Source organism: Lethenteron reissneri, chromosome 69 (assembly GCF_015708825.2).
Source record: "Lethenteron reissneri isolate LAM-NWPU_2019-01 chromosome 69, ASM1570882v1, whole genome shotgun sequence".
Classification (NCBI taxonomy): Eukaryota; Metazoa; Chordata; class Hyperoartia; order Petromyzontiformes; family Petromyzontidae; genus Lethenteron; species Lethenteron reissneri.
Genome location: NC_083847.1, coordinates 1,514,813 through 1,536,790, shown reverse-complemented (window position 1 = coordinate 1,536,790; position 21,978 = coordinate 1,514,813). Strand labels below are relative to the sequence as shown.

General features: G+C 51.1%; 2 protein-coding genes across 2 annotated transcripts; both read right to left on the bottom strand.

The window, feature by feature from the left end:
• Positions 1-10,303: 10,303 nt before the first annotated feature.
• On the bottom strand, positions 10,304-14,747 carry LOC133360614 (complement C1q subcomponent subunit C-like). Its single transcript, XM_061579410.1, has 3 exons — positions 14,585-14,747; positions 13,329-13,391; positions 10,304-11,850 (listed from the first exon to the last, which is right to left on the bottom strand). The coding sequence occupies exons 1-3, from the start codon at positions 14,745-14,747 to the stop codon at positions 11,354-11,356; spliced, it is 723 nt and encodes a 240-aa protein (XP_061435394.1). The 3' UTR covers positions 10,304-11,353.
• A 382-nt stretch (positions 14,748-15,129) lies between these two features.
• Positions 15,130-21,532, bottom strand: LOC133360728 (complement C1q tumor necrosis factor-related protein 5-like). Its single transcript, XM_061579521.1, has 4 exons — positions 21,454-21,532; positions 20,213-20,372; positions 19,538-19,600; positions 15,130-18,055 (listed from the first exon to the last, which is right to left on the bottom strand). The coding sequence occupies exons 2-4, from the start codon at positions 20,370-20,372 to the stop codon at positions 17,559-17,561; spliced, it is 720 nt and encodes a 239-aa protein (XP_061435505.1). The 5' UTR covers positions 21,454-21,532; the 3' UTR covers positions 15,130-17,558.
• Positions 21,533-21,978: the final 446 nt, after the last annotated feature.

Here is a 21,978-nt window from a genome sequence, read left to right as displayed (position 1 = left end):
GCTTGATATGCAAATTATTTTGTCAAGGCGCTCTTCTTCCCCCTCCAACCCAGCTTAAATATACGCTCGAAGCTTGGTGGTGTTTCATTCTTCACCTGAGGACGGCTGCTTGCGTTGTGGCCGAAACGTCGTGAGAATTATTTTATGATGTTTTATTTTTATTATTGTATTATTTCCCTTCTACGTGACTTTACCGAAATAACCAATAAGATTCTTCTATACTTTTTAGTAATTTCGGTAAAGTCACGTAGGTGGAAATAAAACAAAATAAATCACGACGTTTTGATCGCAACACAAGCAATCGTCATCAGCTGAACACCTGATGACAATTGCTGGTGATTTTACCGAAATAACCAAACAGTATGGATTCCTGCAGTCACCAAAGCATCAAATCAAGATGACGACTTCTTCCAATATATGAGGCACGACAGCAGGGTCATCCACATTTTCCCCAATTATGTTTTCCACACTGAGGGATTTCCCCTCCCCTAAGACCTCGCAGAAATGCTCAGCAAATCTACAAACCTGTTCCTGGGGGTCGTAGACCATATCACATTTTTCCATGTTGTCTATTGTGATGAAAACATTTTTAAAAATAAAATATAGGTAAAATAACGAAATTAAAATGTACTATTGGCTCTCTTGTTGTCTAGGGGTATGTATCACCAATCGTGATAATATCAATGATTCTCACTTCAACTTGTACGCTTCTTGCGTTAACATTAATGGTTCTCGCTTTAACAATTATGTGTGCAATTGTGTCAGGTCTCGGGATTCGGATCTCGCCGCAGGATACAGTTCGTTATTACGACAATGATGCACAAGTTTAGGAAAGAAGCACACAGAAACCTGTTTTTAATCTAAGCAACTTTAATCTCAACTTCTGCCAACATCCAAAAATTATTATCATCAGAACACCAACAACATTGTCCATGCAAGTTTAGTGTAGCAGCGCTGACTGGCGACTAGAAGTAGCAATTACGGGTGTACCCACCCAAGGTGAAGAACTGGGGCAAGGGTCATGGAAGGAATAATAACTGGGTCAAAGGTCATGGAAGGGATCCATCTTTGAGCTCCCAGAACCAGCTGGAAGGTTCGAGAAGGGGGGCGTGTCCAGGGTGGGACCAGATCAGCGGGAGGATAAAAGGGGGCGAGAGAGGGAGTTTGGTGGCTGTCCGTGGGAATCAGGGTCGTCTCGCCGTGGAAGTCGTCCTCGTCGTCGCCATTGCTGCTGCCATGCTTGTCATCGCCCGACGCCGCCACTGCTGGATAGTCAGCCAGCTATCCAGTCAGTTAGCGTCGTCGAGCTCGGTGGTCAGGTTAAATTTCCCACACTAACACAGCCACCTCGCACGCCGAGCTCGACATTGCTGCTCTGCGATCTGCCATTAACATGATTATCTCTCACATTATCATAATATCTCACATTAACATGCTAATCTCTCACATTAACATAGCCACCTCCACGCCCTCGTCGTGGAGGCCACTGTGTGGTGCCACAGCGACGGGGCCGCTCTGCCGAGCCAGGGAGCCGCCCGGCTTCCCCCACCGCACTTCCCCCCATCACCCCCCCCACATAAGCACGCACCCGCTCCCACGTAGGGCCTCGTGGTCGGGTCACCTACCCTGAGTTTTCACCCGAGGGCCCCCTCGGGGGGTTACCCCACGGTTTCTCAGGGCCAGGGAATTTGACAGGACCCTTCCCAGGCCAAGTAACACTGCGGCGCCGTGGGCGGATTTGAGATCGCACGACCACGGCGAGCTCAGAGAGCCCCGCAGTTAGAAACGCATACAAACACAAACACGGGTCAGCAAGGCGGATAGCTGGGATCAGGACCAAAAAAAAAGCAGCGTTGGCGGAGAGCGACGGACCCGGGGCTACTGATTGGTCGAAAGGTCAAAAGCCGGCGGGATCGCAAAAGGGCGGGAAATCCTAGGCTCAGGATTGGTCGAGAGACCAAGGCGGTCGGGACGGGGGCGCCTAGCCTTTGATGTGAATAGTATAAAAGACGGAGGGCAGAGTAGGGGAGTCTCTCTTCTTCTGGAGTTTTGACACGGAGTCAGCGACGAAGGAGTCATCGGGCGAGCCGCTAGATTGTCTGCAGGACGATCTGAGCGCCGCAAGGCCACCAAGGGCTACAGACGGTATCGTATTACGCGCCTTACAACACCTCAGAGCGGAGAGTAGGATCCGTAGGAGAAGGGTTAGTTCAGGGTAAGGACGAGAGGAAAGCAGTTTAACAGAGAGCGCAGCATAGAATAGGGCTGCACGCCACCAGAGTGTGGGTTAGAAGCGCCTTGCTGGCCCGCACACACACACGGGTGGCTCGGTTGGTTAACCAGCGCTAATAAAATCTCGAGCGTAGTAATAAAACCGTGTTGTTGGGTATTTTTGCACGTGGTATTAGCGTGCGCTGCATTCGCGCGTGTGTGGTCGTTGTATGCGTAAAGGCCGTGGTCTCTGTACGATTGTGCGGGTACGGAGGTGTGTGTGCACGCCGCGCTCGGTAAAACCCGCAAGCCGCACACGGTGAACCCGCGAGCCGCGGCGCCGGAGCGCGCTGTGATCGCACGGCCGGGGGGAGCGAGAAGAGGAGGAGGGAGAGCGCTTTTGTGTGTTTGCGTGCCTACGCAGCCGTGTGAGAGGAGAATCGTCCTTGTACGATACTTGTGTTGACGTACACGTGCGAGTGCGGGAGGGGACGAGTCGTTGTGTCGGCGTGTGCCCCGCTCGCGTGTGCGAAACCGCTGTGCGCATTGAAGCTGTTAGCTTTGTGCGATCGTGCGTGTGCTCGTTACTTGCGTAAGTGCGGCGCGGTGGTGGGCCCCTGACCCCCAACCCCGCGGCTCGAGCGCGTAATCGGCTGCGCATTGTCGTGCTGTTTATCTCGCGCGCACGGCGGCGGCAACTTGCGCTCCGCGGCCAACATCAGCGCAGGGGGAGCATGCACACACGATCCGCAGCACTCACGGGGGTACAGGATAGGGAGCAGATGGGGGACGAAAGTCCGGACCCCACCAGACAGCAAGGGGGTAATGATACGGAGGGGACGATGGAGACAGAGGCGAGCAGCCTCCACAACTGTCCGGTTACATTAACAACACTAGCCCTGCCCACGTCGTTTATGACCCTTGGGCTACACGATTTTAAAACCTTTTAAACAGTCTGCCTCAGCAGCTTTCCCCCTCTTTTCTCCTCCTGATGACGATGGCTTGTGTTGTGATCGAAACGTAGTTTTTCTTTGAACCTATCTTCGTGACTTTACCGAAAGACCCAAGAATATGAATTCCTGCAGTCATGAAAGCTTAAAGTCAAGATTTATGCCAAATAGTCATTATAAAAACCTTTTGCTCCTGGGCTGCACCATCATATAACAGCACATTCTATCATCAAACTAACGTTTAATACCATAATGTTGGAAAATATTCCTACGTGGTGGTGGTCAATCCAAACATTACAACTTTTCAAGCAAAGACTTGTGAGTAAGTAACCTCCACGATGCCTGTCTCCTTTGTGTTCGGGACGCTGCCGAAGCAGCAGGGGGTGCTCCTTTTGCCTTTGTAGTTTCAAGGGAGGAGTTCACAGGCCTCCGTTACTGCGTGTTTTTTTAGAACGCGCTAAATCCATATATATGTAAAAAGATAACTATTACGTAAAAAAGTAGGCGATATCACTCTTCATATAATTTTTTGAAAATGGCATTTGTACAACACCCCTAATGATGGTGTTGCACTAAAAGTAACTTCTTGATCGAGTTAAACAGTGATTTGTGATCGGGTATTACTGAGGCACACTCCATCTCCACAGCAACTCCTGACCAACGCCCATCTTTGCAGCTCCGTATGGCTCTCCATATCTCGGAGAGAAGGCTGCGGTAAACTTCCTCATTCTCTGACATGGGATTCTGTAGAACGTGAGAGGGGACATGTCGCTTTTTCTCACCCAGCCTGAACACCTCCTCTGTCTGTCAGGGTCTCAAGGGAGATTTGGACAGTGCACCCAAAGCAGCCATTGCAGCTGCCTGAGCCACAGTCCAATAACTCACCCATTTCCCATCGACATCAGGAATGCTGGAAGATGCAAACCCCAGCTGCAAGTGATCGTGGAATTCTCACTAGCAACTTTCATTAGCTAGCTGAGACCAAGCAGATGTTTGTTCGAATAGGTTCCTGGATGTACACCCAATACCGGAGTGGAAGAATGTCATACGCATTTTAGAAATGATAAGCCGATGGTCAGTGGGCAAATCAGCCTTACGGCAGGGCCTGCTGTCAAGGACATGGGCACGTATCCACTTTTCGATCATGATTTAGTCCAGCAGATGTTCTTGCTTGGACCCGGCATGCATCCATGATGTTGAGTGGATGCACCGATGCTGAAACAGCCTGTTGGTAATTACAAGCCCATGGGCTGCAGAAAAATATAGCAGCCTCCAACTGTTGTTTTTGAGCTGATCTGTCCAATATCTTCCAATAACTCCAGGCCAGGTGCCAGCATCATGACCCACTCGGAACTCAAAGCCACCCAACAAGATGACTCTATCTCGGGGGGCCACTTTAGCTAGCACCTGTGACAGGAGGTCATAAAAGGCATCTGATTAATCGGCTTTGCCTGCATCCTTCTACTGATGTTCATCTTCGTTTTGCAAGTGTAGAGAAGGAAGGGAATGACCGTGGCCGAGAAGACCTGAAGCTTCGTGCGGAGCGACAGACCAGGTAGCTTCCACACAGCGTTACGCAACCGATTAAAATATATTGCCACTCGACTGATTCGGAGTGAGACCTCTGCTGTTAACCCGGTGCCGGTAATGAGCACACAGTCCAAGTATGGGAAACTCTCTCCACAACTACCCCATCACCGATTGGGAGTTGTGGGGTGGAGTGTCCGATGGTACAAAATACCCAGGCAGGTGCTTAGTTTTGGTGGGGCTGATGGTACAGCCCCACCTCTTAGTGGCACGCTCTAGTTTCAGCAGCAGTGTCTCCAACTCCTCCTCTGAATGAGCAGCACTTACCAAATCATCAACGTACATAATGTGGTTGACCAATAGGGAGCCATTCCTTGACCGCACCCGGGCATCGATCAGCCTCCCATTGTATCTGTACCAAATGGAAATTCCTCCAGTACAGCTATTGAAGGCTTCACGATCTACGTGGTCAAAATAGATGTTAAATAATGTGGGAGCCAGAGGACATCCTTGTCGCACCCCAAGGTGTACAATGAATGACTCTGACTCCAAGCCACGTAATTTTACCTGGGCCCGTTCATCATCATGAAGGTCTTTAATGATCGTGAGCAGCGGGTCAGGGACTCTGAAAGAACGAAGAACAACCAAAAGCCCAGGCCTACTGATGGTATCATAGGCCTTGACTAGGTCAAGAAAGCAGAGATGTAGGTCTTGTTGGAATTCCATATTCCTCTGCTGTAGCAAATATGGCATCTGTGCAGGATCGCCCTTTCCTGAAACCGCATTGGGGCTCCGCAAGCCTCTCCTCAGCGTGACTCGCAAAGCAATGTTGAATAATCCTTGCCAGGACTTTTCCCGGCACACTGAGGAGTGATTTGCCCCTGTAGTTGTTACAGTTTGTGCGGTCCCCCTTCTTAAAAAGGGTACCACCAGGGCATCTATCCAATCCTGCAGAACCCATCCAGTGGTCCAGACTGTTGTTATGATGTCACATAGGGCAGTCTGCGCACAAACGCCACACACCCTCAGCATTTTGCTTGGGAGATCATCTCTGCCCGGTGCCTTTTCTGGTCTCAGACTCTGGATCGCCTTCAGTCCTTCCTCAACAGATGGTACCTCAGCCAGCCACCCACAGGGGGTGGCTTTCTTAAGGCACCGCAGCCTCAGCAGGGTCATCCCCACTTTGTCCCATGATGTTTTCCATGTCGAGGGATTTCCCCTCAACCAGGTCCTCACATAAATGCTCAGCAAATCTGCAAACCTGTTCCTGGGGGTCGGAGATTGTATCACCGTTCTTTCCCCTAATGATGGTAATAGGTGTGGTGCTGCAGGTTTCTTTTTTGATGGAGTTAAATGGGGATCTGTGGTCGAAGGCCATTGAGGCAGACTCCATCTCCTCAGCAACCTGCGACCACCACCCATCCTTGCAGCGCCTCACGGTTTTCCGAAACTCCGAGCGAAGGCTGTGGTAAGCCTCCTCATTCTCTGACGTGCGATGCTGTAGACCAGGGGTCCTCAAACTACGGCCCGCGGGCCACATGCGGCCCGCCAAGGACATTTATCCGGCCCGCCGGGTGTTTTTGCCGCCGCTGCCTGTCTGTTACTTTTTTTCTGCATGAGAAGGACGGTCATTGGTGGAAGAGGGAGAGGGGGCGGAGTTTCCCCCAATCAGACTGCATTGATGGGCAGTGCAGTCTGTATGTCTCTGTGTGGGCAAAGTTATTACTGGTATATTGTTTTTGTAGCGCTGTATATATATTGGTATTTTACTAATATCAATTTTGACTCCCTAGGAAACAATGATGTCAAGAAAGAGAAAAATTGACTCGGAGTGTAGGATATTCAAAGAACAGTGGACTTATGATTACTTTTTCAAGCAGTACAAGGAAAGAGCTGTGTGTCTGATATGCCAGAATATAGTGTCTGTGTTCAAAGAATACAATTTACGTCAACACTATAAAACTCAACATAAAGATAAATATGCTTGTTTGGTCGGAGAAGTGAGAAAAGATAAAATATTAAAACTGAAAAATACATTAACAACTCAACGAAATAGTTTTGTGAAGCAGAAGCAGCTAAATATTTCATCACTGCGAGCAAGTTTTCAAGTTTCCAAGCTAATAGCATGCACTGGCAGACCATTCGTGGAGGGAGAATTTGTTAAAGAATGCCTTCTTTCTGTTGCCAAAGAGATGTGTCCAGAGAAGGCCGATTTATTTAGCACAGTGAGTCTTTTAGGACCTACAATTACACGGAGGATTGAAGAAATGGGAGACAATTTGCATCAGCATTTACAAAACTCCACAAAAAAACTTTCCTATTTTTCCTTGGCACTCGACGAAAGCAATGATGTTCGTGATTCTGCACAACTTCAAATTTTTATTCGTGCGACGAATGACTATTTCGAAGTCACAGAAGAGCTTGCTGCACTGCAAAGCATCAAAGGAACAACTACAGGAGAGGATATCTTTCGATTTAAAGCTTTCGTGACTGCAGGGATTCATCTTCTTGGTTCTTTCGGTAAAGTCACATAGAAAGGAAGTAATAAAATAATAAAAGTAAAACATAATAAAATAATTCTCACGACGTTTCGGCCACAACGCAAGCAGCCGTCCTCAGGTGAAAACCAGGTCTGTCGGGGAGACAGCGTCTGAATGAAACGGCACACGAGCTTGGAGCCCGTGCTGCATATGTAGTACTAATAACATTCCTGCATTTCCCATAAATATGCTAAATTCCTCTTGATATGCAAATTCTTGTCAAGGCGCTCTTTCTCCCGTTTCCAACCCAGCTTATATATGCTCCAAGCTCGTGTGCTGTTTCATTCAGACGCTGTCTCCCAGACAGACCTGGTTTTCACCAGAGGACGGCTGCTTGCGTTGTGGCCGAAACGTCGTGAGAATTATTTTATTATGTTTTATTTTTATTATTTTATTACTTCCCTTCTACGTGACTTTACCGAAAGAACCAAGAAGAGAGGATATCTATGAAAAGGTTTGCCAAACTGTGAATGATTTGGAGCTGAACTGAGCTAAACTAGCCAGTGTGACAACTGATGGTGCTCCTAGCATGGTGGGGTCTAAGAAAGGAGTAATTGCTCGCATTAACCAAGAGATGGACAAACATAACCATTCTCATCCAATAGCCATACACTGCCTCATCCACCAACAAGCGCTGTGTAGTAAATCACTGAAGTGGGACTCTGTTATGAAATTTGTAGTATCTTGTGTTAACTTCATTAGAGCTCATGCACTAAACCACAGACAATTTCAGGCATTTCTGTCCGAGCTAAATGTTGACTATGAAGATGTTCTGTATCACACAGAAGTCCGTTGGCTGAGTCGAGGGAGAGTTTTGAAACGTTTCTATGACTTGCTTCCACAGATTACAGCTTTTCTGCTTTAAAAAAACAAAGAAGTACCAGAGCTCAATGATGCAGAATGGAAATGGCACCTTGCCTTTTTGACAGATGTAACAGAGCTACTCAACAGTTTCAATGTGCAACTTCAAGGAAAGGGGAAGCTGATCTGTGATATGCAATCACATGTCAAAGCATTTGAAGTAAGAATAGGCCTCCTCATCAAACAAGTGAAGGAGGAAAACTTCTGCCATCTCCCTACAACTCAAAATCTGTTAGCGGAAAAACCATTGGTTGCATTCCCAAACAAAACATGTGTGGATTCACTGGAAAAATTGCAAAAGGAGTTCCAATTTGTATTTAAAGAGCTTCATCTCCATGAACAGGACATACAGCTTTTCCGCAACCCATTTTCTATTGACATTGAAAATGTGGATACAATTTACCAAATGGAACTGGCTGAACTGCAGAATTGTGACTCTCTGAAAGACGCATTCAAGTCAAGCAGCCTTCATAATTTCTATGCATCTCTCCCCTCTGAGACATATCCTCATCTCAGGAACCATGCACTCAAAATGGCAACCATCTTTGGCAGCACTTATGTCTGTGAACAGACTTTTTCCAGAATGAAACATTTGAAATCTCCAACCAGATCTAGACTAACGGATGCACACTTGCATAAACTTGTTACGACTAGCAGTGTCAAATATGGAACCGGACATTGACCATCTCATTAGCCAAAAGCAGGCCCATAGTTCCCATTGAAATACTGGCAAGTTTAATATATATGCAGTGTGCATAGGAATTTGTTCATAGTTTTTTTTAACTATAGTCCGGCCCTCCAACGGTCTGAGGGACAGTGAACTGGCCCCCTGTTTAAAAAGTTTGAGGACCCCTGCTGTAGACGATTAGGGTGGGCCTGTCTCTTTTTCTCAACCATCCTGAACACCTCCTCTGTCAACCAAGAGTGGAGGACGATGCCAACCCCAGCCGCAAGCGATGATGAAATTCTCGCTGGCAACTTCCATCAGCTAGATGAGACCAGGCCACCTTAAGTTGGAATGGGTGTCCTGTGTGTACACCTATCACCGGAGTGGAAGAATGGCAGGCGCATCTTACAGATGACAAGTCGATGGTCAGATGGCAGATCAGTTCCACGGTAGGTCCTGGTGTCAAGAACATGGGCTCGCATCCGCTGTTCCATCACTATGTAGTCCAGCAGATGTTCTTGCTTGGACCAGGCATGCATCCATGATGTTGTGTGGATGCGCCGATGCCGGAACAGCGTGTTGGTAATTACAAACCCGTGGGCTGCACAACATCCTAGCAGCCTCCTGCCGTTGTTATTGAGCTGATTTGGCCCATGCCTTCCAATAAATCCAGACCAGGTTCCTGCATCAGGCATTGAAGTCACCCAATAAGATGACTCTATCCGGAGGGGCCACTTTCGCCAGCACTTGTGACAGGAGGTCATAGAAGGCATCTGACTCATTGGCCTTGCCTGCATCCCTCCACGGATGTTCGTCTTCGGTGGGGTCATAAATAACCACCACCACTCCTTGCCTCTGGTTGATGGGAAGGCGAGCACAAAGTAGCCTGTGGCTTATAGCTTCCCACACCTCACCGACACGGTCCCACGCCCCCTTCATTCTTTTGTTCCGAAGAAGAGCCACACCGTTTTGTTTGGCAGTCTCCTGCCCCGAGTAGAGGACCATCCACCCCTCATGGTGGCAGGAGCCAGACCCGGTCCACCGGACCTCCTGAATGCCACAGAGATTCAGGCGGTACCGGTCCAGCTCCCAACTGCTGCTACATAGATCCCTTAAGAGCACTGTTGTGAGTGCAATGCAAGACCGAGGTTGATTCTGCGTTGAATTTTGGGAGAACGGCCCTACCGTTGAGTCCTGGGGGGTCCCTAACGCTGTAGTCGACCTCGACGGTGAATTTGCATACCCTGCGCTTCTGGTGCGTTGCCTCGTCACCCAGGAATTTAGGCGTGCGTCAGGGTTGGTGCGAAAGGTCCTCGCGGTTGTCTCTATCTGTGTGTAATGCGAGCAAAGACAGGGTCACGTGAGTATGGGCGGAGTCAGGGTCACGTGAGGATGGGCGGAGTCAGGGTCACGTGAGGGGGAGGATATAAGGGGAGAACCGGAAGGGTATCGGGAGGGAAGTCGGAATTAAGAAGGGAGAGGCCACGTGGAGTGCTGGCGAGGAGTGGGGAGATAGTGAGAGAGTGGAGGCACGGCACCGTCGGCCAGCGGTGCGCGTGGAGCAGCGGGGAGACTGCAGAGTACGCGGAGAGCGCACGGGGCAGCGGAGTGGATGCTGTTGGTGCGGAGTAACGGGGAGCAGCAGGGCGGCTGCGGAGTGTGCGGGAGCACACAGGCAGCGGTGTGGCTGCAGAGAGAGAGCGAGTGGGAGACAGCGTGGAGCGCGGAGGCGCGAGGAGGAACAGGTGCGGGTCGGAGCGGAGACTTCGCAGGGTGTGAGCAAGAACCCAATAAAGGACACGTTGAACGACATCGCCTGGAAGTCCTTTATTACATGTGTAAGTCGACGCGGTGTTCCGTCATTGTCGACACGCGGGGTCGCTGTGTGAAGTCGGTGAACTGCAGGGTTCTGTAGACACGTGTTATTATTGTTGCCGATAGTTTTGAAGAGTTGGTTGTACTTGCTTGTCAATAAATTGTTATCCGCCACAGTTGGTTTACGTCCTTGTGCGTAACGAACCAAGGCATAGTTACTACATTCCAAATCTTGTTAAGATTCTCAGTATTCCAGATCGAGTTATCGTCCTTCTTTCTGTTGCCGTCTGATACAAAATATTGAGAGAATTGCACGGGAGAGAAAATGTATCCCCTCTCCTCTCTCTCCCATGTTAGAAATGAGCAACTCTCAGCTATCAGCTGGAATTGGAATATTTCCCCCTTCACTGCCGATGCCGGATGTGAAATTGGTGAGGTTTCAGGACTTTTTCAGTTGGTGCAAGCGGCTATGTCTCTCTGCATTGTCTAACCGATTCATATTCGCCCAGACACCCTGGCTGACAAGGAGAGAGGTGGCTGAGAATAAGAGTCGGGCCTATTTTGCCTCTGGTGAGAACATCTCACATCCAAAAATTTACAGTCATTACCACAGCAATGGGCAAGCTGAGTATATTTGCAGATTTTTGCCGGGTATTTTTCTGAGATGTTGCCCAAAAGCTTTGTATATCACGGTGGTGGGGTGGGGGGGGGTGTACATGCACGTGTGTGTTAATGTGTTCCCAATCTGTTTTCCCAAACGCGCCGATGGATACAAAAACGATTCACTCGGAGTACAAAATATAGCCGCTGAACACGGCGTCTCTGTGCGCGTCAATGTGAAAATGAATGTACGGAGCCTCCATCTCCAGCCACACCTCGTCGCCAGCTTTGAGACTCAGCACGACACTGCCACTTATTGCGGTGTATTTTATACCACATATCTTAGAGATGACCTTCCCGTTTTTCATGATCATAACCACGAGGTGCTCTTCACCGGGGTGCGCGTACAGCGTGAAATAGTAGACGCCTGAGTGGCCGCAGGTGAACTTCCCCGTGCCGGGGTTGTAATGGCCCTGCGGGTTGGTGATGATGACGTTGAACCTCACGGGGGAGCCGGCCGCCGGCGTGTAAGCGCCGACCTTCGCAGAGAAGGCCGACCTGGGCCCCACGCCGCTCTCTCCCTGCTCGCCTTTCTCGCCTCTTTCGCCCTGCTCACCTCCGACTCCCGGAGTCCCCGCGCGCCCCGGTTGGCCAAGAGGGCCCAGCTTTCCTGGCAGACCTAGTCGGACAACACGGTCCAAACGCACGGCATGCGCATGTGTGTGTGTCACCCCACGGTAGTGTGGCAGTTAGCGCTATGAACCAGGCAGAGACCCGAGTTCGATTCCCGCTCATGGTCAACACAAGCGACGAATATCTGAACCAGTCCTGGGACTCCTTCCCTAGGTCGACTCAGCCTCAAATGATTACCTGGTGCAATGTGTACACAACGCCACTTGGGAGACAAAGGCATGCCGGCCTTCATCGGTGCTCACTAACAGCACTTGCCACAACAGTCTGATAAGGCTATACGAGGGATTTTTGTGTATTTATCCCCACTCTCAAACCGAGAGATGGGGCAATTCTGCATCCATGTTGATGACGGTGAGCCAAACCTGCACAATTGGTGTCTTTTAACTTCACGTAAAAAAGTATAGAAGTGATACATCGCTTCGTGGCACATGCAGCCTGGTTTACAGGAGGTCGTGCGCTCGATCGCATTCCTGACGCCAGCTGTTTATTTGGAGTTTGCATGCGTCTCTCCCCGTTGTTGTGTGGATTTTTCACTGTGTTCTCCGATTTTCTACCCTCCACATGTAGACATGTATTTAGCTGAATATATGTCCACGTGATGATAAGTCCACTTCGTCGAGCTATCATTAAATGTGGCCAGGTCGCTTCTGAACAAGAGTATCATATGTCGTGTGGTGTTTATTCACGCGGAAAACTTCGTATTTTTCTCCTGTGTTACTTTATACGCAGCATCCCACACGGATGCTCCTCACATTCAACACCAGGTACTCCTGTAGCGAACTCTTTCTTTCTTCCTCCGCTAGCCTGTTACTCCCCGCTCTCCTAGCCTGTCACGGACTCTCTCTCTGTACACTCTGCTAGCTTCTCACCCCGCTATAGCCTATCACACTCAGACTCAAGATTCCGCTAGCCTCTCCACTGCTAGCGTGTCTCGCCTGTGCCCCCAGCGGGGGATCAGCCATCACCTCTGGGGAGGACGAGGTGTGGAGGGAAAGGTCCCGGACTTCTCTTGAATATGTTCACTGCTTCATCTCCAACCAACTGCTTCATCTCCAACCAACTCAACCCCGTTGCTTCAGAAGTTCCCCTTATATCCCCCTCCTCATTAAGTGCTCTCAGATGACCCTCATTAAGATGGCGTCTCTTGCACGTGTTCTCACCCTCATCGCCACTATCTCTCGCCTCCTTGGCACCTACACCGCGTTGGCATTTGCAGCCAGCCAATCACTGCCTCGTTCCCTAATTGATGGCGTCTCTCTGTCTGCTGTCTCCTAGGCCACCCGCCTGCACCTGCTCGTCCTGAGCTGGCCTCACTGTTTGTAACCCCGTACATGAATGCAACTGCTGTTTGCAAACCCTGCGCACGTTACGCCACTACGCATAGCTCAGTGAGAATTACTTGGTAATAAAATACATATATAGAATCAGCTGCTAGGAGCACACGAGTCAGTGTCACAGTCCCACCTGGGTCCCCAGTCAAGCCTCGAGCCCCGAGGTCTCCCTTGGCTCCGGGTGCTCCGGTAACGCCTGCGAGAAGAACAAAGCATGGCTCGTCCGCTCAACAAGCCACTCTCCATTCGCACCACTCGCCTCCACGCACTCTCCTGCCTCTCCCCTCTCATCTCACTCCATTCCCCTCCACGCACTTACCTGTCTCTCCCCTCTCATCTCACTCTACTCCCCTCCACTCACTCTCCTGCCTCTCCCCTCTCATCTCACTCCATTCCCCTCCACGCACTCTCTTGTCTCTCCCCTCTCATCTCACTTCACTCCCCTCCACGCACTCTCCTGCCTCTACCCTCTCATCTCACTCTACTCCCTTCCACGCACTCTCCTGTCTCTCATCTCACTCCACTCACTCTCCTACCTCTCCCCTCTCATCTCACTCTACTCCTCTCCACGCACTCTCCTGTCTCTCCCCTCTCATCTCACTCCACTCCCCTCCACGCACTCTCCTGCCTCTCACCTCTCATCTCACTCTACTCCCTTCCACGCAGTCTCCTGCCTCTCATCTCACTCCACGCACTCTCCTGCCTCTCCCCTCTCATCTCACTCCACTCCCCTCCACGCACTCTCCTACTTCTCTCCTCTCATCTCACGCCCCTCCACGCACTCTCCTGCCTCTCTCCTCTCATCTCACTCCACTCCCCTCCCCGCACTCTCCTGCCTCTCCCCTCTCATCTCACTCCACTCTCCTCCACGCACTCTCCTGCCTCTCCCCTCTCATCTCACTCTTCTCCCCTCCACTCATCCTCCTGCCTTTTCCCTCTCAACTCACTCTACTCCCTTCCACTCACTCTCTTGCCTCTCCCCTCTCATCTCACTCAATTCCCCTCCACGCACTCCCCTGCCTTTTCGCTCTCATCTCACTCCACTCCCCTCCACGCACTATCTTGCCTCTCCTCTCTCATCTCAGCAATTCCCCTCCACTCACTCTCCTGCTTCTCCCCTCTCATCTCACTCTACTCCCCTCCACTCACTCTCCTGCCTCTCCCATCTCATCTCACTCCACTCCACACGAGACACTCTCCTACGAGAATGAGAGAGTGAACGATCGAGGGAATGACATGGCGAGTGAACGATTGAGTGAGTGAATGAGTGAGTGAACGAGTGAACAAATGAGTGAGCAAGTGAACAATTGAGTGAGCGAGTGAGCGAGCGAGTGATCGCGTCGCACCACGAGCGCACCGTGGGGGGGTCTCTGGGACCCGACCCCTCACCGTCTCTGCCGTCCCTCCCGGGGGCCCCAGGGGTCCCGTGCTGCCCCGGGGCTCCGGGCTGACCGGGGATCCCGTTGATGCCCGCGCAGATGGTCCTCTCCTGCTGGGCTCCCACCACCACCACCCCCAGCAGCAGCAGCAGCGGCAGGGCCGAGATGGACATCTGGGGACAGCAGTGGGGAGATGTTAACTAGCTCGCCGGGTGTACAGGATGAAAATTCCTCCAGTACAGCTATTGAAGGCTTTACGAACTACGTGGTCAAAATAGATGTTAAATAATGTGAGAACCAGAGAACATCCTTGTCGCACCCCAAGGTGTACAAGGAATGGCTCTGACTCCCAGCCACATAGTTTTACCTGGGCCCGTTCATCATCATGAAGGTCTTTAATGATAGTGAGCAGCGGGTCAGGGACTCCGAAAGAACGAAGAACAACCCAGAGCCCAGGCCTACTGATGTTATTATAGGCCTTGACTAGTTCAATAAAGCAGACATGTAGGTCTTGTTTGAATCCCCTACTCCGCTGATGTAGCAGATGGACAGCAAATATGGCATCTGTGCAGGACTGTCCACTCCTGAAACCGCATTGGGGCTCCGCAAGCCTCTCCTCAGCGTGCCGAGCAAGGCAATGTTGAATAATCCTTGCCAGGACCTAACCCGGCACACTGAGGAGTGAGATGCCCCTGTAGTTGTTACAGTTTGTGTGGCCTTCTTAAAGAAGGGGACCACCAGGGCATCTATCCAATCCTGCATAACCCTTCCAGCGGTCCAGACTGTTGTTATGATGTCACATAGGGCAGTCTGCGCACAAACGCCACACACCCTCAGCATTTTGCTTGGGAGATCATCTCTGCCCGGTGCCTTTTCTGGTCTCAGACTCTGGACCGCCTTCAGTACTTCGTCAACAGATGGTACCTCAGCCAGCCACTCACAAGGGGTGACCTCTTCCAATATTTTAGGCACCGCAGCCTCAGCAGGGTCATCCCCACTTTGTCCCATGATGTTTTCCATGTCGAGGGATTTGCCCTCCCCCAGGACCTCACAGAAATGCTCAGCAAATCTGCAAACCTGTTCCTGGGGGTCGGAGATTGGATCACGATTAGGGTGGGCCTGTCGCTTTTTCTCAACCATCCTGAACACCTCCTCTGTCAACCAAGAGTGGAGGACGATGCCAACCCCAGCCGCAAGCGATGATGAAATTCTCGCTGGCAACTTCCATCAGCTAGATGAGACCAGGCCACCTTAAGTTGGAATCGGTGTCCTGTGTGTACACCCATCACCGGAGTGGAAGAATGGCAGGTGCATCTTACAGATGACAAGTCGATGGTCAGATGGCAGATCAGTTCCACGGTAGGTCCTGGTGTCAAGAACATGGGCTCGCATCCGCTGTTCCATCACTATGTAGTCCAGCAGATGTTCTTGCTTGGACCAGGCATGCATCCATAATGTTGTGTGGATGCGCCGATGCCGGAACAGCGTGTTGGTAATTACAAGCCCGTGGGCTTAGCAGCCTCCTGCCGTTGTTATTGAGCTGATTTGGCCCATGCCTTCCAATAAATCCAGACCAGGTTCCTGCATCAGGCATTGAAGTCACCCAATAAGATGACTCTATCCCGAGGGGCCACTTTAGCCAGCACCTGTGACAGGAGGTCATAGAAGGCATCTGACTCATCGGCCTTGCCTGCATCCCTCCACGGATGTTCGTCTTCGGTGGGGGCATAAATAACCACCACCACTCCTTGCCTCTGGTTGATGGGAAGGCGAGCACAAAGTAGCCTGTGGCTTATAGCTTCCCACACCTCACCGACACGGCCCCACGCCCCCTTCATTATTTTGTTCATAAGTAGAGCCACACCATTTTGTTTGGCAGTCTCCTGCCCCGAGTAGAGGACCATCCCCCCCTCATGGTGGCAGGAGCCAGAGCCGGTCCACCGGACCTCCTGAATGCCACAGAGATTCAGGCAGTGCCGGTCCAGCTCCCAACTGCTGCTACATAGATCCCTTAAGAGCGCTGTTGTGAGTGCAATGCAAGACCGAGGTTGATTCTGCGTAACATGTTGGGAGTACGGCTCTCCCGTTGAGTCCTGGGGCGGGGGGTCCCTGACGCTGTAGTCGACCTCGACGGTGAATTTGCGTACCCTGGGCTTCTGGTACGTTGCCTCGTCGCCCAGGAGTTGAGGCCTGCGTCAGGGTTGGTGTGAATGGTCCCCGCGGTGGTCTCTATCTGTGTAAGTCGCTGTGGTGTTCCGTCATTGTCGACACGGGGGTCGCTGCGTGAAGTCGGTGAACTGCAGGGTTCTGTAGACGCGTGCTATTACTGTCGCCGAGAGTTTGAAGAGTTGGTTTTACTTGGTTGTCAAGAAAATTATTATCTGCCACAGTTGGTTCACGTCCTTGTGCATAACGAACCAAGGCATAGTTACTGCATTACAAATCTTGTTAAAATTCCCAGTATTCCAGATCGAGTTATTGTCCTTCTTTACGTTTCCTTCCGATGAAAAATATTGAGAGAATTGCACGGGAGAGAAAATAGATCCGAAGTCCTCTCTCTCCCATGTTAGAAATGAGCAACTCTCGTAGCTATCAGCTGGAATTGGAATATTTCCCCCTTCACTGCCGATGCCGGATGGGAAAATTTGTGAGGTTTCAGGACTTTTTCAGTTGGTGCAAGCAGCTATGTCTCTGCGCATTGTCTAACCGATTCATAATCCCCTAGACACCGTGACTCACAAGGAGGGAGGTGGCTGAGAAGAAGTGCCGGGCCTATTTTGCCTCTGGTGAGAACATCTCACATCCGAAAATTTGCAATCATTACCACAGCATTGGGCAAGCTGAGTATATTTGCAGATGTTTGTTGGGTATTTTTCTGAGATGTTGCCCAAAAGCTTTGTTTAACACGGGGGCAGGGGTGCATATGCGTGTGTTAATGTGTTCCCAATCTGTATTGCCTGATGCGCTGATGGAAACAAAATGATTCACTCGGAGTACAGGATATAGCCGCTGAACACCGAGTCTCTGTGCACGTTGAAGAACAAATTAATGTGCGGAGCCTCCAACTCCAGCCAAACCTCGTCCTCGGCTTTGAGACTCAGCACGACGCTGCCACTTATTGCGTTGAATTTCTCACCGCACACCTTAGAGATGATGTTCCCGTTTTTCATGATCATAACCACAATGTACTTTTCACCGGGGTGCGCGTACAGCGTGAAATAGTAGACGCCTGGATGGGCGCAGGTGAACTTCCCTGTGCCGGGGTTGTAGTGGCCCTGCGGGTTGGTGATGATGACGTTGAACGTCACGGGGGAGCCGGCCGCCGGCGTGTAAGTGTCGACCTTCGCAGAGAAGGCCGACCTGGGCCCCACGCCGCTCTCTCCCCGCTCGCCTTTCTCGCCTCTTTCGCCCTGCTCACCTGCGACTCCCGGAGTCCCCGCGAGCCCTGGTTGGCCAAGAGGGCCCAGCTTTCCTGGCAGACCTAGTCGGACAACACGGTCCAAACGCACGGCGTGTGCATGTGCGTGTGTTAACCCACAGTAGTGTAGCGGTTAGCACTATGAACCCAGCAGAGACCTGAGTGCGATTCCCGCTCATGGTCAACACAAGCGACGAATATCTGAACCAGTCCTGGGACTCCTTCCCTAGGTCGACTCAGCCTCAAATGATTACCTGGTGCAATGTGTGCACAACGCCACTTGGGAGACAAAGGCATGCCGGCCTTCATCGGTGCTCACTAACAGCACTTGCCACAACAGTCTGATAAGGCTATACGGGGGATTTTTGTATATTTATCCCCACTCTCAAACCGAGAGATGGGGCAATTCTGCACCCATGTTGATGACGGTGAGCCAAACCTGCACAATTGGTGTCTTTTAACTTCACGTAAAAAAGTATAGGAGAGGTGATACATCGCTTCGTGGCACATGCAGCCTGGTTTACAGGAGGTCGTGCGCTCGATCGCATTCCTGACGCCAGCTGTTTATTTGGAGTTTGCATGCGTCTCTCCCCGTTGTTGTGTGGATTTTTCACTGGGTCCTCCGATTTTCCACCCTCCACATGTTTACATGTATTTATCTGAATTTATGTCCACGTGATGATAAGTCCACTTCGTCGAGCTATCATTACGTGTGGCCAGGTCGCTTCTGAACAAGAGTTACATATGTCGCGTGGTGTTTATTAACGCGAAAAACTTCGTATTTTTCTCCTGAGTTACTTTATTCACAGCGTCTCACACGGATGCTCCTCACGTTCAACACCACGTACTCATGTCGCAAACTCTTTCTTTCTTCCTCCGCTAGCCTGTTACTCCCCGCTCTCCTAGGCTGTCACGGACTCTCTCTGTACACTCTGCTAGCTTCTCACCACTAAAGCCTATCACACTCAAACTAAAGATTTTCCGCTAGTCTTTCCACTGATAGCGTGTCTCGCCCTTTCCCCCAGCGGGGGATCAGCCATCATCTCTGGGGAGGACGAGGTGTGGAGGGCAAGGTACCGTACTTCTCTTGAATACTGTTCACTGCTTCATCTCCAACCAACTGCTTCATCTCCAACCAACTTGCTTCACAAGTTCCTCTTATATCTCCCTCCTAATTATGTGCCCTCAGGTGGCCCTCATTAAGCCAGCGTCTTCCGGACGCCTCTTGCACGTGTTCTCACCCTCATCTTCACTATCTCTCGCCTCCTTGACACCTACCCCGCGTTTGCATTTGCAGCCAGCCAATCACTGCCTCGTTCCCTAATTGTTGGCGTCTCTCTGTCTGCTGTCTCCCAGGCCACCCGCCTGCACCTGCTCGTCCTGAGCTGACCTCACTGTTTGCAACCCCGTACATGAATGCAACTGCTGTTTGCAAACCCTGCGAACGTTACGCCACTACGCATAGTTCAGTGAGGATTACTTGGTAATAAAATAAATACATAGAATCAGCTGCTAGGAGCACACGAGTCAGTGTCACAGTCCCACCTGGGTCTCCAGTCAAGCCTCGAGCCCCGAGGTCTCCCTTGGCTCCGGGTGCTCCGGTAACGCCTGCGAGAAGAACAAAGCATGGCTCGTCCGCTACTCAAGCCACTCTCAATTCACACCACTCGCTTCCACTCACTCTCCTGCCTCTCCACTCTCATCTCACTCTACTCCCCTCCACGCACTCCCCTGCCTCTGCCCTGTCATCTCACTCTACTCCCCTCCACTCACTCTCATCCCTCTCCACTCTCATCTCAGTCAACGTCCCTCCACTCACTCTCCTACCTCTCCCCTCTCATCTCACTCAACTCCCAACACGCACTCTCCTTGCCTCTCCCCACCCATCTCACTCCCCTCCACGCACTCTCCTACCTCTCCCCTCTCATCTCACTCATATCCCCTCCACGCACTCTCCTGCCTCTGCCCTCTCATCTCACTCTACTCCACACGAGACACTCTCCTACGATAATGAGTGAGTGAACGATCGAGTGCATGACATGGCGAGTGAACGATTGAGTGAGTGAATGAGTGAGTGAATTAGTTAGTGAATGAGTGAGTGAGTGAACGAGTGAACAAATGAGTGAGCAAGTGAACGAGTGAGTGAACGAGTGAGCGAGTGAGTGATCGCGTCGCACCACGAGCGCACCGTGGGGGATTCTCTGGGACCCGACCCCTCACCGTCTCTGCCGTCCCTCCCGGGGGCCCCAGGGGTCCCGTGCTGCCCCGGGGCTCCGGGCTGACCGGGGATCCCGTTGATGCCCGCGCAGATGGTCTTCTCCTGCTGGGCTCCCACCACCACCACCCCCAGCAGCAGCAGCGGCAGGGCCGAGATGGACATCTGGGGACAGCAGTGGCGAGATGTTAACTAGCTCGCCTGGTACACAGGATGGATTTAAACACGAATTATTATTTTATTTTACCAAGTAAGGTATTAATGAGCTGCTATATAGTAGCTCTTTTTTCACAAGCGCCCTGCCCATCACAAATGCGGGTCTATGTGTAAGTCGCCTCGTCTCTGTGCGAGGCAGTGGGTCCTTGTGTGAGTCTACTCGTCTCAATGTGAGTTCACGGGTCTCTTTGTGAGTTTATGGGTCTTATTGTGAGTCTGTGGGTCTCTGTGAGTAATATGGGTCTCTATGTGAGGAATCTACGGGTTTCTGTGTGAGGCTATGGATCTTTGTATGAGTCTATGGATCTCTGTGTGAGGCTATGGATCTTTGTGTGCGTGTACGAGTCCCTGTGTGAGTTTGTGGATCTATGTATGAGTTTGTTGGTCTATATGATTATACGGGTCCCTTTGTGAGTCTATGGTCATTTTGTGAGTCTATGTGTCTCTGTGTGAGGAGTATATGGCCTTTGCGTGAGTCTGCGGGTCTATGTGTGAGTCAACTCGTCTTCATGTGAGTCTACGGGTCTCTGTGTGTCTTTTAATTTTTGTGTGCCTCTATGGGTCTGTGTGAGTCTTTGGGTTTCTTTGTGAGGCTATGGATCTCTGTGTACATCTATGGGTCTGTGTGAGTCTACGGGTCCCAGTGTGAGTCTGTGGATCTACGTGTGAGTCTGTGGGTGTATGTGTAATGAGTCTATGGGTCTCCGTGTGAGTCTATGAGTTTCTGTGTGATGCTATGGATCTCTGTGTACATCTATGGGTTTGTGTGAGTCTACGGGTCCCAGTGTGAGTCTGTTGATTTATGTGTGTGTGTTTGGGTCTATGTGTGAGTGGACTCATCTCTATGTGAGGCTATGGGTCTTTTTGTGAGTCTATGGGTTCCTGTGAGTAATATATGGGTCTATGTGTGAGGAATCTATGGGTTTCTGTGTGAGGCTATGGATCTCTGTGTGAGGCTATGGGTCTCTGTGTGAGTCTATGGGTCTGGTGTGATGAGTCTATGGGTCTCTGTGTGAGTCTTTATACGTACGGTAAGTTGAATTTTCTTTCGCTCCACCGTACGTAGCAGCTGAGCGTCCTGCTAACCGCAGGTTGTCGGTGCTCAGCGTTGGTCACCGAGTCACTGGAATCCTCTCCCCCGTCTCCCCTTTTAAACGTTACTCGGGTCACGTGCTCCTCCATTTCCAACTTGGCCCAGACCTCCCACGTGTGACGTCACAGTCAACACGCGCGCGCACAAACAAGAAAGACAAAGATCCCCCGTGTAGCCTGTAACAGACTGCCGGGGGCAAGTGGCTGTTAGTAGCGAGAAGTAGCAGCGCCTATGAAGGCAACCGGCACTGTGGCACACGAGGGGGTGGGTGGCCAGCAGCACCACGCCCAACCGCCTTTGTCTCCCTTAGTGGTGATATTTAGCAGTGACGTGCGGTGACGTCAATGGCTGCGGAGGCACTGGCTCGTATCAAAGCCAGTGAGGGGGCGTATCGTCACTGAAGGGGCGTGTCGTCACTGAGGGGGCGTGTCGTCACTGAGGGGGCGTGTCTTCACTGAGGGG

Bases quoted from the DNA above. Each gene is read 5' to 3' on its own strand.
- LOC133360614 (XM_061579410.1), bottom strand. From the start codon at position 14,747: ATGTCCATCTCGGCCCTGCCGCTGCTGCTGCTGCTGGGGGTGGTGGTG. The intron at 13,392-14,584 runs GTGAGGGGTCGG...TTCTTCTCGCAG, and splicing joins CGGGAGGGACGGCAGAGACG to GCGTTACCGGAGCACCCGGA. The intron at 11,851-13,328 runs GTGGGACTGTGA...TTGTCCGACTAG, and splicing joins AGGCTTGACTGGGGACCCAG to GTCTGCCAGGAAAGCTGGGC.
- LOC133360728 (XM_061579521.1), bottom strand. From the start codon at position 20,372: ATGTCCATCTCGGCCCTGCCGCTGCTGCTGCTGGGGGTGGTGGTGGTG. The intron at 19,601-20,212 runs GTGAGGGGTCGG...TTCTTCTCGCAG, and splicing joins CGGGAGGGACGGCAGAGACG to GCGTTACCGGAGCACCCGGA. The intron at 18,056-19,537 runs GTGGGACTGTGA...TTGTCCGACTAG, and splicing joins AGGCTTGACTGGAGACCCAG to GTCTGCCAGGAAAGCTGGGC.